The following is a 15,645-nucleotide window of genomic DNA, read 5'->3' on the forward strand; positions in this document are numbered from 1 at the left end:
CAGCATTTGGTCGCAGAGTTAAAAGAAACAGCCAATAGGCAATCTTCAGCTGGCTAAAGGACGCATAGCTAATTTGCGGCTATTAAAACAATCAAATTAAAGCAAATACTAGCATAGGACCATCGGAAAAGGATATAGGCACTAAATTGAAAAGCCAAGCATCTTTCCTGAGAGTCAGCAGGGGTGAAGTCAGTCTTTCCGCCTGAGGGTCAAGCAGAGCAGAATGATGACCGCAAACAGCGTTTAACGTGTTGGCTTTATTCTGTAACCATGGTTACATCTTTGAATGAAAACAACACCAACAACTCACTGAATAATCATCACAAAACTGAAGTCGCCAAGAATGAAAAGGAACTCCAATTGACTGTACATTCTTTCCATCTGTTGACGATAGAAAATGTCCAAAGGGTGGAAGAACAAATATAACAAGAAATATATCACAGCAAAGTGTATTCACACTCAATGAAAACAACATAAACCGCTTTAGGTTCCAATGATGACGACCTCAAGTTTATTTGTTCCCGGGGCTCAACCGCAGGACGAGAGGGAACCAAATCTCCCGTCCATTTGTCTTACTGACGCATGACGCTGACAACACTTAAAAGAAAAGAAAAAAAAGTTCCATAGAATTCTAGTATTCATCCCAAAGAAACAGTAGCTGACCGCGGCTCAGAGCGTAGGCTGCACCGAGTTGACAGCAGATAAGTCTTCTCAGCTTCTGCATCCCTCGCGGCGACGTAGACGGACAAATCTGCACACTTTTCTCCGCCGACTCCTCGAGGGCTGACCTTGAATAGACGGCAGGTTCCTTTTGCATCAATGTAAACTGAGGAAACAAGGCCGTGATTCCGTGCTGGGAGCGATGGAATAAATGGTGTTTGTGGGATTATGTTTGCTATGGATGCTTTACAGCAGCAACAAATGCAATAAATAGCATCGGTGGGGGGGGTTTGGCCCCCGGGTGTTGAAATTATGTTGTAAATACGAATAAACAGCAACAAAATAATTGTAATAAAAGCATTAATCAAGCACTGTTTGCTACATTATAGCAAGAATATGTTGCACTATTTCCTCAAATAATGACCAAGTGTGGAGTCTTACTGGATCTTGTGGTCAAGTTTCCTGCATGGAATCAATTATTTAATTATTGCCGTGAATTCTCATATACAGGAATACTGGTAAATATTATTCCAGAATAATAATAATAACCCTAACCCTAATTCCAGAAACCCACTTGTGACTTTTACAGCAATTACAGTAGCCCTCCAGTAGACTGTCAGGTGGTCACCCCACAGTGTTGTGTGCATGTTTGTGATGATTTCCGTCCAGTCTGCATCAGTTCTTGAAGTTTTTCAGCACTTCCCATCGTATATAAAAATATTTTTTTCATTTTTAATTATTTCATTTGACAAAATGTTGATTACATTTCTGTCGATTTACATTTTCGTAGACTGCGAGGTGGCTGCTCCACAATGTTGTGTGCATCCATGTTCATGTTGCGGAGAGTTACATACATATCTTGTTACTTTGCATTTCTCCACATTTTTTTATTAATTTTGTGTAAAACATCAGTTTCGCATTCACACAGACTGTCGACTGGTCACTCCACAATGTTGTGTGCATCCATGTTTATGTTGCGGAGAGTTACATATCTTGTTACTCTGCATTTCTCCACATTTCTTTATTAATTTTGTGTTAAACATCAGTTTCGCATTCACACAGACTGTCGACTGGTCACTCCACAATGTTGTGTGCATCCATGTTTATGTTGCGGAGAGTTACATATCTTGTTACTCTGCATTTCTCCACATTTCTTTATTAATTTTGTGTTAAACATCAGTTTCACATTCACACAGACTGTCGACTGGTCACTCCACAATGTTGTGTGCATCCATGTTTATGTTGCGGAGAGTTACATATCTTGTTACTCTGCATTTCTCCACATTTCTTTATTAATTTTGTGTTAAACATCAGTTTCACATTCACACAGATTGTCGACTGGTCACTCCACAATGTTGTGTGTATCCACGTTTATGTTGCGGGGAGTTACATATCTTGTTACTGTGCATTTCCCACATTTCTTTATTAATTATGTGTTAAACATCAGTTTCGCATTCACACAGACTTGTCAACTGGTCACTCCACAATGTTGTGTACGTCCATGTCCGTGTTACGTTTAGCTAAATTTTGTCGTTTCTCTGCAAATCTCAAAGACAGTCTTTTCAGACTTGACAAAAACTGTAATGCAGACAACAGCATGTATAATTTCAACCTAGTAATTTTTTTGTGACAGTTCTTTAAACTCCTTTCAAATTGTAATATATGACAAATATTGTTGAATATTAGTTTAAAAGGGCATTTGCAATTTCCAGGAGATTGTCAAGTGGTTGTTTCATAATGTTGTTTGCATCCTTTGTATTCTGAGGACTTACGTGCCTCATTATTTCTCTGTGATATTCATATTTATTCCAGCTCTATTTGGCATATATACCACTAGAATTAGGCAGGTGGTCACTCCACAACGTTGTGTGCACCCATATTTATGGTCTGGTGACTTTCGTGTCTTGTTGATTTCTGCATTGCTGAAGATATTCCTATTTACTCAGTTTTAAACATGAGTTTCACTTGACATACATTTGAATATACCAGTAGACTTTGACAGGTGGACACCCCACAATGTTTGGTGCATTCATATTTATGATCTGGAGACTTAGATAATATCATTTATCTGTATTTCTCCATGATTTTTCTTTTTTTCATTTTAAACTCTGGTTTCTTTTGACATAAATTTAAATAGTGCAGTAGACTTTTGACAAGGTGGTCACCCCACATTGTTGTGTGTCCATGTTTATATTTTGGAGACTTACAGACCGCATCATTTTGTCTGCATTGCTCCATAGTTCTATTTATTCTGTTTTAAACTCCAGTTTCACTTGAAATTAATTTGAATGAACCAGCAGACTTTGACAGGCGGTCACTCCACAATGTTGTGTGCCCGTTTTTCTCTGCATTTTTCTATAAAAGTCACGTTTTACTTCATGATTAGGATATATATCGATGCCCTTGACCACTATTTGAGGAAATAGGTTATTTAGACAAAATACTGGCTGTAAAAGGTTCCAGTTGTGCAACACAAACGTGTCGTTTATCGTGTTTAATTTGAACAGCTCTGCCGCGGCAAGACAGATGTCTCATATCCCGGTGCGGAGACACTTTTAATCTTTGTTATGACGTGTGGAGCAATCCGAGCCTTGACGGGGGCGCACAGATGCGGAAGTGGCGACCATCCTTCCCTCTCCTGGATTTTGCCAGCCTTCATTTGATGACAATCTTGCGATGAGATTTCCTGATTGTGCCGAGCTTAATGAATCCGCTGCCTCTCACTGTCTTTCGATAAGCCGTTGTGAAGAAAACACGCACAAAAAAAAGATATTTCTCCACCTCTGTTAGTTGCATTCTTCGGCTTTTCTTCTTCCATTACGGCTGATGTACAATATTTACATAAAAAGATCAAGGTCCTTGCAAAAATACAAGTATCTCCAAGTCAAAAAGGAGTCCCATTTGTGGAGAGTGGGGGCGAGTATAAATCTGTACAGTCTCCTCGGAGGGATTAGGCGGCACAGTGTGAGCTGGTCCATCCATGCATGGGTAGCAAAAAACACTCGAGAGCATTCATTGTGACCGTGCCTTCATAACTGCCAGGGAAGATGTATTGCTTCGGCGTGGCCCGAAAGACGCTCTGCATTAAAACACATGGGGCGCTTCATCGGACAGCTTGATGTCTGTGTGCGACGATGGCAGGTAGCCTGGCCGGGGACATGGGAGGAAAGAGACAGGAGGAGGTTTATGCTCCTATTTGCATAAGATGCTTGAGTGTGTGTGTGTGTGTGTGTGTGTGTGTGTGTGCAGGCAAACACATTTATCTTGGATGGGTCAACTGTTAAGCTGCGGCGAGGAGGAGTAAATCAAGTGCGGCCGTGAGGATGCTCCCTTGATGAAAATGCTTTCACCTCCTTTGTCGTGCTAATTATTTTATTGGGCCACATAACTCAGGCCGACGTTCTCGCCTTTTTGCATCACTTTACCTGTGAACGCCCGTGTGGCAAACACATAAAACACACACTGCAGCATATCTGCAGCGGGAGGAAACAGCAGCAACCTCGGTGACGACAGTGGAGCCTCTAAAAGTTTGGAAGTTTCCAACAATTTGGAATTCAATCAACGCATTCTTAATATTTTGTCTTGAGTGTTGCAGAAATGTTTTGTCTTTTTTTGTTGTTATAAATAGTCCATTTCATGAAGCCAATGCATGTACGTATGCGGAGACAGTCTTATTATATTTAAAAGTGGGAAAAAAATTCTATATCAGCTCTGTTATCGCCAACAGCATATTAATATATGAACTTGTGCTCCTTACATTACATTTTTAAATTTTTTTTTTCCTCATAATATTTTGACTTTATTCTGATAATATTTTGACTCTAATTGTAACTTATAATAACTTTTTTCCCAACCTAATTAAAAAAATCTACTTTATTCTTTATTTTTTTTCTCCTTACATTACAGTTTAAAAAAATAAAATATCTTTTTTTTTATAATATTTTGAGTTTATTATTAGAACTTTTTCACAGCCTAATATTCCAAAAATTCCGACTTTATTCTTTTGTCATTTTTTTTTACATTATACTTGTTTGCTGTTTTTAAAAATATATATATTTTTTTTTAGTTTTTTTTTCTAATTTTGCGACTTTTTTGTTCAATTTTTCACATTTTTTTCACAAAATATTATCATATTTTCACTTAATAGTCTGACTTTTCATCTTTCCTTTAGTCAAATTAAATATTATGACTTTACTCTCAAAATATTTCATCTTTATTCTTGTAAAATTACTGCACTTTTTTTTAAATTTTTGCATTTTTTTTTTTTTTAGTTTTCTTGCGTAATTGTAACGTCCCTCGGGCTGCAGCTTGGACACCACTGCTCTCAGCTTTTCCAGGATGTAATCATTGCCGATTCAGACGTGATGACAGTCTGCGAGCATGCTAACGTAGCAGCAGTTTTATCAGAACGAGACATCCGAACACTTTTCCAAGTCGCGCCTTTTCTTATTATTTACGTTTTATTGAGCTGGAATTATGAAATATCTTTTTGGTCTTCTTGAGAGCAGCTTTTGAGGTGTCGCCGTCCCTTAAGAGTGAATGAACAGCTTGCGTGTTTATTTAAAGGTTACCTTCTGCACGCTAGTAATAAATAGAAGACGAGAGAACGCCAAGCGTCATTAAGCGTGCAGGAGAACGGCGCTCGGAGACAGTCGGGCGTTTTGTTCCTCGTCAGCTCTTATTAATCACGTTGATAACAAGTCACCGAAGTGAGTCTTTTGACTTCCTGTTCGGAGCGCTCACACTAGCGTGGGTGCCGACGGCCGTGCGAAGGGGAAGAAGCAGACCTTTGCTCTTGGAGTCCAGCTGGACGTCCACACGATCCACCGAGGACATCTTGTCCCCGTCAGGCTTGGTGTCGGCGATGGAGGTCACCGTGGGAACGACCTCCTGTTCTTTGTCCGGCTGCTCGGCGGTGTACGTGTTGAGGCCCGGAATCTTCCTGCGGGTTATATTGAAGTGGTAAAAAATAGGCGAGTTAATGGAGAGCTGCCATCAAGTGTGCTCCACTAATGCTTCCACTAAACATAATGTGTCGCACTCTATTTTTAAGGATTGCTTGAAAGCTGGGAACTGGGGCACTTAGCATTCCGTCGGGGACTTTCACATTGTTCACCTCCGCTTTCAATCTATTTTTCATCCCCTCAGATGCACACCATTCCGCCTCAAACTTTTTGGAGTACGGCTGTGTCCTCCTACTATTTTATCTGACGTCTTAAGACGCTACGCAGGCATCGAAGGCCTGAAAATAGCAAATAACAAATATTAACCTCAAACAAAAGAATAGAATGTGATTATGTTTTTAAAATATACACGTTACATTTTGTCCTTTTGCTCTATTTTTACAATTTTTGCTGTTTTTTTAAATGTTTTTTTTTCCTACAATGTGCCACGGGCCAATAAAAACACAAGCTGTGGACTAAAGATGGCCTACAGGCCACACTTTGGACACCTTCCGTGTTATATTATTATATTCTATTGCACCTTCAACTTAATCATAGCAATCCATGTAATAAAGACATACTACTATTATTCCTACATTTGTATCTACATGTATTTATGATGTATATGTATTTACAGTTTTATGTATTTATACATAAGAGCCTGTAAACAATACTTTTTTTTTTTGCAAACAGTTATAGCAGTGATATTTAAAAATACATTTTATTAAGAGAATAAATCATAATAATACAATTTAAATCCAATAAATGAATATAAATAATATGTCAAACTAAATAGTAATTCTAATAAATATCATTGTAAAATCCAAGTACTTATTCATGAAAGCATTTATGAGCTTCTCTGTTTTACAAGTGGAAAAAGAAGTGACGTGCTGTAAGATGAAATGAAGATGAAGTAAAACTGCTAAGCCATCATCATCATAATAATGATAATAATAAAAATATTAATAACGATAATAATAATGATAAGAATGATAATAATGATAATAATAATAATCATCATCATCATAATGATAATAAAAAAATAATAATGATAATAATAATGATAATAATGATAATAATGATAATGCCGATAATAATCATCATCATAATAATAGTGATAATAATAAAAAAAATATTAACAGCAATAATGACAATAATAATAATGATGATAATGATAATAATAATAATGATATTATATATTAAAAATAATAAAATAATAAAATAATAAAATAATAAAATAATAAAATAATAAAATAATAAAATAATAAAATAATAAAATAATATGCATCATGACTGTGCTGCAGGCTACGACTGGCTACGGCTGTTCTCTCAGGACCTTCTAACGTATGTTCTCTCAGGTCCTTCTAACTGATGTTCTCATGTCTGTTCTAACGTATGTTCTCTCAGGACTTTCTAACGTGTGTTCTCTCAGGTCCTTCTAACGTATGTTCTCTCAGGTCCTTCTAACTGATGTTCTCATGTCTGTTCTAACGTGTGTTCTCTCAGGTCCTTCTAACGTCTGTTCTCTGAGGACCTTCTAACTGATGTTCCCATGTCTGTTCTAACGTCTGTTCTTCTCTCAGGACTTCTCCAGCCACCCTTTGCTGCCATTTGTGCAGAAGTACGCCTCACCTTGAATGGCCGTGTTTAGCATTTCCCCAAAGGTCAAGCCTCACATTGTCACTTAGATGAATATTGATAACTGCGAGGCTCTGACACCCATTTGGCACTCGGGGCTGGGGGAGGAGGGACAATTGATTAGACTGCCATTCCCTGGAATATTCCCCAGATTGAGACAGAGGGGAATTGTCTTATTCCTCCAGCTATTATTGTGTCACGGCTGTCCATAACGCTGACGTATGAGGCGGCTAAATACTTCTAGGGAGTCCAGGTGCTTGGAGGTGACTGAATGCTAATGATGGACACTTAAGGAATGACTTCAACATAAAGTATCTTGTCTGTTGTCAATGTGCTACGTACAGTATCGTTGGTGATAAAACATATAGTATCGTATATACCGTTTATCTTTGGTGATAAAATGTACAGTATCGTATATACCGTTTATCTTTGGTGATAAAACGTATAGTATCGTATATACTGTTTATCTTTGGTGATAAAACGTGTAGTATCGTTAATATAACCATTTATCTTGGGTGATAAAACGTGTAGCATCGTATATACCGTTTATCTTTGGTGATAAAATGTACAGTATCGTATATACCGTTTATCTTTGGTGATAAAACGTACAGTATCGTATATACCGTTTATCTTGGGTGATAAAAGGTACAGTATCGTATATACCGTTTATCTTTGGTGATAAAACGTACAGTATCGTATATACCGTTTATCTTTGGTGATAAAACATATAGTATCGTATATACCGTTTATCTTTGGTGATAAAACGTACAGTATCGTATATACCGTTTATCTTTGGTGATAAAACGTACAGTATCGTATATACCGTTTATCTTGGGTGATAAAACGTACAGTATCGTATATACCGTTTATCTTTGGTGATAAAACGTATAGTATCGTATATACCGTTTATCTTGGGTGATAAAACGTACAGTATCGTTTATACCGTTTATCTTGGGTGATAAAAGGTACAGTATCGTATATACCGTTTATCTTTGGTGATAAAACGTATAGTATCGTATATACCGTTTATCTTGGGTGATAAAAGGTACAGTATCGTATATACCGTTTATCTTTGGTGATAAAACGTATAGTATCGTATATACCGTTTATCTTTGGTGATAAAACGTACAGTATCGTTTATACCGTTTATCTTTGGTGATAAAGTACGGATGCACTCGCTCCAGATGATCATGTTATCATAGCGCACCTCCCATGCTCACCAACACCATGATCAAGGTGGCCAGCCGTGCTTCCTGCTTCCCAGCAGTCCTGAACGCACCACAGGACTCCTTTTAAGGTCACCAAATGCATCATTGCTTGTCAATGAAGATAAGGCACAGCGCTTCACTTCTTTTTACACTTCAATCAATGTGAGGAATGTTGAGAAATGTCTTTGAGTGAAGATGGAGTTATTTTGTCTAGGAATGTCGACTAGGAATGTCAGATAATTATCGGCCCGATATCAGTATAAAAATATGATATCGGTATTGGAGTTTTTTTCCCGATAATGACAAACGATGTTTAAATAACTGGACGACACGTATGTGTTCATTCCACCACAGGAGATATATCATGTTATATATATATATATATATATATATATATATATATATATATATATATATGTTATACACATATCAGTATCGGCTGATATCGGTATCAACTGATATCAGTATCCGCTGATATCGCTATCGGTTGATATCGGTATTGGCTGATATTGGTATTGCTGATATCGGTATCGGCTCATATCGGTATCGACTGATACCGGTATCGGCTGATATCGCTATAGGTTGATATCAGTATCGGCTCATATCGGTATCGGCTGATATTGGTATTGCTGATATCTGTATCGGCTCATATCGGTATCGGCTGATATCAGTATCGGCTGATATCGGTATCTGAAATTGAGAGTTGGGCCATCTCGGCATATTGGTTTTTGGCAAAAAAAAATAATAATAATAATAAAACAATTTTGGACATCCCTAATTTAAAAATGAGACGAGCTATCACTTTGGCGTCATGGTAAAACCAGCTGTTATGTTATTGCTTTTCATCTTAATGATGTTCGATGTTGATCCTGGAACAGACCATTTCTTTATTAGCTGTGTTTGGAAGTTGGTGCGGCCTCGGAGCTTCCCGCTATTACCAGCCATTCCCACTCGGCCCGCTTCTACCGTACCTTTTGAATTTATATATGGCAAAGACGACCAGACCCATGAGAGCGACGGACACCAGCATTATAATTGCCGTGCCGCCGTGGCCGCTGTCGCCGCCGTCCACCAGAGGAGCTGAGGAGAACAAAACAGAACACTAATGAGGCAATTAGGAAACACGAGGCTTTTGTAAACACGTGCAAGCCACTGCGCACGCCGACTCCAGTCAGCTGACCCGAGCCTCACATCTCACCTGGCGACAGCCTGGTGGCGTAGACGTTCACCTGCACTCCCGCCTTGAGTGTGAACTGGACGAGGTCCTGGTTTAGAGCACTTAGCAGCACCTGAGAGAGCTGGGAGGGAGAGAGCGGTTAGCTGAGGAACGTCTGCACGCTCGCCGCCGCCGCCAACGCCGCCGCCGCCGCCGCACGTCGTCATCAATATTTCAGCCGCAGTCATTTCACTCCAGCCGGCTTGAATTATGAATTTTTGGCCTCCTTCTAAAGAGGAGCAAAATGTTGATGTGGCATGGAAAAAGCAAACACAGCGGGCGCTCGGATGCTCGGATGCTCGGATGCTGATGGAACTCTTTGTCAGGTAAAGGGCGTTTTGCTTTGGCGAGTCCGTGACATTTGCCAGAAGAAAATAAAGACTGATGTGTTGTTCTCTTTTCCCCTCCTGCTTATTTTGAACACATTTGGAAGGTTTAGGAGATCCGCACTAAAGCTTCTCATTAACACGCTTAATTGGCTCTCAAGTGTAAAAAGAAGTTGAGCACTAAGAAGGTCGTTTGTGTCATTCATTTTTTACCGCTTATCCTCACGAGGGTCGTCGGGGGTGCTGGAGCCTATCCCAGCTGTCTTCAGGTGGGAGGCGGGTGGCCAGCCAATCACAGGGCACATATAGACAAACAACCATTCACACTCACATTCATACCTATGGACAATTTGGAGTCGCTAATTAACCTAGCATGTTTTTGGAATGTGGGAGGAAACCGGAGTATAGCATAGAAAGCATAGAAAAGTTATCTACAATATGTTTTTTACCACTATTAGAGCCCTCTAGACCAACACTAACACCCCTATAGTCAGCTTTACACACGCATTACATGAAAACTTACACATTAGCATTAGGAATGCCTAATGCTAACATTACTGACACCTAGTGACCAGTGTAGAGTACTACTTATTATTTATTGTTCAATAGTCACAAAACAATGATCATTCATCGTTCAATGATCATCGTGCTGGAGCCTATCCCAGCTGTCTTCAGACGAGAGGCGGGGTCCACCCTGGACTGGTGGCCAGCCAATCACAGGGCACATATAGACAAACAACCATTCACACTCACATTCATACCTATGGACAATTTGGAGTCGCTAATTAACCTAGCATGTTTTTGGAATGTGGGAGGAAACCGGAGTACCCGGAGAAAACCCACGCATGCACGGGGAGAACATGCAAACTCCACACAGAAATGGCTGAGGGTGGAATTGAACCCTGGTCTCCGAGCTGTGAGACCACTGGACCACCGTGCAGCCCTCGTTTGTGTCACTCATCAGTTTTTTTTTTTCTTAATTTGGATTCAAGTGTAAAAAGAAGTGAACCACCATTCCTATCACGACGTAATCACAATAAAACAGCTTTAATGTCTCCTTTTTGAACTTTCTTCGGCAATTAAGTGTAAAAAGAAGTGAATACGTTGACATAATAATAATAATAATAATAATAGTTGCAGATGCGCTTCATATGACTCATGTTCTGCTTTTTTCACAATATTGTCCAACTCTCAATTTCCAATACCGATATCAGCTGATATCACATTTTGATGCTGATATATGCAATGCATTGTGGGTTATCATGTAGTGCGCTGTAGTGTAAACGCTTATGTAGTAGTGTAAATGAAGTATGTAGTAGCAGTGGCGTCATTGGGCCTATTTTAGGGGGGCTTCAGTCCCCCGAAAATGTTCTCAAGCTCCCCTAAATAATTTTATATTTTTATTGATTTGTTTTTATTTTTTATTGATTTTTTTTATTTACAAAAAAAATGACAAAAATGTATACAAAAAAGATTTTTTTACAAAAAATTACAATTTTTTTTTTTACAAAAAATTACAAAAAATTTTTTTACAAAAAAAATCTCTGACAAATTTCATATAATAGGGCAAAAGCAAGCTAATAAGCAAGCCATTAAGCAGGCTAATAATAACCTAGTATTAGGCTAGTATTAGCTATACCAGGGGTCGGCAACCTTTACTATGAAAAGAGCCATTTTACCCAATGCCCACTGAAGAAAAATAGCCTGGAGCCGCAAAACATATAGTATGTTTAAAACAACATTGGAGGGAATTTGGGGGTATCAAAGTAGTTCAGATAAGAAAAGACGAGTTGGAGTACTCTTGCTAGTATTGGAGATAAACTTACATAAATGGATGTGTAAACTACTGTAAACGTAAAAACAAGTTCCCATGCCGCTGTTTTTAAATTATCTCGAATTTATTTTTTAGATTTGTAGGTAAGTATTACTTGTTTTTCTTCATGTACTGAACTGGATAGCAGTCAGAACTCACTCAGGATGCATTCATGGTCTCAGACAAAGTTGGATTTTTTAAAACTCATTACAAAAGACGTGCATTTTCCCCACTCGGGTGTTAAAAATATTCAAGCATCGCAAAGGGAGCCACAATAAAGAGTCTGAAGAGCCACATGCGGCTCTGGAGCCGCAGGTTGCTGACCCCTGAGCTATACTATACTATTAGCTAGTATTAGTTATTTGTTTTTTTTAGATATTTACATTTTTTGGGGATTTTTTTTGAACGTCTACTACATTCATTCATATCCTGTGCATCTCCAGGTGGGCTAAGCCCCCCCCCCCCCCCCACGTCCCCCCTAGTCACGCCCCTGTGTAGTCGTAAGTACGCGGTTTCGAACACAGCCTAAGTGTCCGTTTCAATCATCAAGCCGTGCTGCTAAAGTCATTTGCGTTGCAGGTTTGTTTGACATATCTCATTTCTCCACATTTAAAGTGTAAAAAGAAGTAAACCAGCGCTAATATGAAGAACCGTGACAATAATATCGATGTATAACTTTGACGACAGGATGGAATTGCATCGCTGATCCCGACATGTCACCTGATTGCCATTCAAGTGTAAAAAGAAGCGTTGAGTGTCACTCACCGACTTCAATAATGGCGTCACGCTTTTCTTGTCTCTGCGGCGGTTAAATTTAGAGCGTTGTAAGTCTGTGAAGAATGACTTTAGTTCTGGTGGCATATCAGGGTCAGTAAATCTATTACACATTTTAATAAGCTGCACACACATCTCCAAACACGCGTGTTTAAGCGTGTGCGGTGGTGGGGGGTAGGGGGGGGTTCAGTGGAGTGAAGATTTATTACCCTATTGTCCGGGCGCTTCTGCCAGGTAATCAGACAGGCTGGAGATAAATACATCACTTTAATTCCCAATCCAGGCCTCCTGCCCCAGTTTGTCTCCTCTGTGCTGCCAATTATATGATGCATCAATGTAATTAAAGACCTATTAACTTTCTTTAAGACGGAGCGCAACAAGCGCCTGAAGAGGCTGTTTTCTCCTTGGTGGGATTAAAAAAAGGGAATAATTTGTTCTTTATATTTGTTTTTATAAAAATAAAGGTCAACTGTAGAGGACACGGGATGATTTAGGAAAACAATACCAAGCATGACATAAGATTATGGTGTTTAAAATAGCTTTTCTTTGTTATCAATGTGCTTGTTCACAAGCCGGAAGTAGACAAAAAAGCGTCAAATCACGTGTCATTTTCATTGTGTATCTTTTACCTGACGACAGAGATTGGACTGCATGAATAGCTGAAGGTCTTCTACCGTATGTGGGGATATGCTGCCCTCTAGTGGACAAACGGCGCATTACAGTCTGGGGTGAAACTACCGGATGTATACAGAAACGTTTACAAAAAACAACAAACTTCATGCTGACCATTTTAAGTGTTATTAATTCGTATTAATTTAACTAAGAGGGGCTATATATAATGTCATAAAAATGAATATTATTTCAGCTAAAATAATAAAAAATACATTCTATTCAATGATGGTGAGATATACAGCCAGAAAGGAAAAGTACAACTTGAGTCATTAAGAATTTTCTATGCCGCTTATCCTCAATAGGGTCAAAAGGTTATGCTGGAGCCTATCCCAGTTGAATTAAGGCGAGAAGCGGGGTGCACCCTGGACTGGGTGCCAGCCAACCGGAGTACCCGGAAAAAACCTCCGAAAAAAAAACCTCCACACAGAAACGATTCCATACAGGAATCGAACCCAAGTCTCCTAGCTGTGTGGCATGTGCGCTAACCACTCGGACACAGTGCAGCCCACTAAGAAAGTCATAAACGATGAAGTAAATGCATTTCACGAAATGACGCTAAACGATTACTCGCCAGTATTTTATCGTAACGTAGAATTAATAAATGATGACCAAGTTCTTTGATTGACTTCCACGCCCCAGGAGTCCTGCTTTGGGGTCTAAATGAGGCCAAAGTTGTTTTTTAAATTCAAATCTAGTCGTCTCTCTTGTCGGCATTTTGTGTTTTTAAGCAATTAGTGCCGAAGACCGAGCGTGACCTTTACCGAGGCCCCACGTTGCGCTGCCCGCCACCACCAACGACAGCGCCGAGCGTTCTTTTTCATGATTTGGACACTTTCAACTCTGCTGGACGCGACTAATTAAACACGTGGATTTTTGGTGGAGCTGCCTTCAAATCTTTGCAAGTTCTTTGCGGCGCTCACGCTGGTGTTGTGTAACTTCACACGCGGATGCAAACAGGGAATTATTTATAAATAGAACTTTTCTAGACAGGGCTGCAGTGGTGAGAACGCGTACGTGCGGGAAATGCAAAGCGCCGCACAAATGATCAGGGAGAAAAAAACGCTGCGGTTTGATTTCTCTTATTTAAACAAAAAAAGCCCTTTTGCTTGTCAAGTGGGCTGAGCGGCGGAATGAAAACACACACAGGTGGAGAATAATAAAAGCAGGGCATATGGGGGCTAAGTAAAAGCCTTTTCAAACGTAATGACGGGTGAAACGCCGTTAAACGGCTCAAGTCTTGCGGGTCCAGCTGTCATAACACGGCTTTAACTGCAAACGAGATTACGTTGGCTTTAAATGGCCCGCGATGATTTCAAGGCTTATTGCGTCAAATCTTGTTCTTTCAGGCATAATTCAATCAGCGTTCCCGTCGAACATGACACAGCTTCATCATGAATGGCGCGTCGGTGCGATGGTAGCGTTTTGCATCCGCAAACCAACCTCCTTTTACAATTAAAAGCCAATTAAAAGAGCCGATTAGAGCGGTCGAAACAGGAGACGTGCATGTGTGATGCATTCAAGGTCAGACAATGTATCAGGTAATACATGATACAAGTACAGAACTTCTTTTTCCACTTGAATGCCAATTATGGACGTGGCAAAAGGAGATTTTGAGACTTTGTTCATCAAAAAAAGCTATTTTGTGATTGTTTACATCTGGTTTAGAGATTCCGTGTCTTGTTTACATCTACTTTACAAGCATTCGGCTGTTTTTAAAGTTGACCTATGATTTTTTTTTCCACTTTTCTGAGCTATAAATGTTGTACGAATGTTCGATTTAGGTGTTAAACCACACCAAAGTTTCAGATTGTGAAGATTGCTTTTTGTTCAGGCTGCATTTGTAAATAAGAATTTGTTCTTAAATTGCTTGCCTGGGCAAATAAATGTAAAAAAAAAAAAAAAAAACTTTGCATGTGACCAATCATTGCTGAGTGGCCACGTTCGGAAGCGGGCGGTGGTTGGAATAAATTAAAACACACCGTTTTAGCAGGAAGCACAAATACAGCCGGAATAGGTGCCGATTCTGGAAGATCTAAAAAGTTTGAATGTGCGGGTTATTGTGTGTAGCTGCTCTACAGGAGTACGCAACTTAATACAAAGAGTGGAAAAATGAGCATAATAGGGCCCCTGTAAAAAAACCTCCAGTCCAAGATCCTCTATAACAGGAGCTCTTTTTAAGGACCTATTACTAATTCCGTGTCTTGTTTACATCTGGTTATGCTGAAAAGAAATGACGCATGTGTCTTATGTTTGTGTTTTACACCCTAAAAATAACTTCAAACATGTTCCTAATTCAAGTTAAGACAATGTCTTTTTACACTTGAAAGCCAGTTCAAGCCATTTTTACAAAGACCACCCCTTCGTTAGAGGCTGTTTGGACTGATCTTCCAAGTGT

General features: G+C 39.4%; 1 protein-coding gene across 3 annotated transcripts in view; it reads right to left on the bottom strand.

Moving 5' to 3' along the window:
* Window positions 1-242: 242 nt before the first annotated feature.
* The window catches only part of LOC131107854 (VPS10 domain-containing receptor SorCS1-like), a 98,420-nt gene continuing 83,017 nt past the window's right edge, over window positions 243-15,645 (bottom strand). For 2 of the 3 annotated variants that reach the window (XM_058058268.2, XM_058058266.2), the window contains exons 25-27: window positions 9,648-9,747; window positions 9,421-9,529; window positions 243-5,602 (exon numbers count right to left, since the gene is read on the bottom strand). In XM_058058268.2, the coding sequence (XP_057914251.2) occupies window positions 5,362-5,602; window positions 9,421-9,529; window positions 9,648-9,747 (450 nt within the window). In that variant the 3' untranslated portion in view covers window positions 243-5,361. The remainder of the gene's footprint in view (window positions 5,603-9,420; window positions 9,530-9,647; window positions 9,748-15,645) is intronic. The other variant, XM_058058267.2, reaches the window with a different exon arrangement.

This window comes from Doryrhamphus excisus, linkage group LG20 (genome assembly GCF_037039965.1).
Source record: "Doryrhamphus excisus strain RoL-2023G ecotype Guam linkage group LG20, RoL_Dexc_Guam_v1.1, whole genome shotgun sequence".
In the NCBI taxonomy this organism is placed as follows: domain Eukaryota; kingdom Metazoa; phylum Chordata; class Actinopteri; order Syngnathiformes; family Syngnathidae; genus Doryrhamphus; species Doryrhamphus excisus.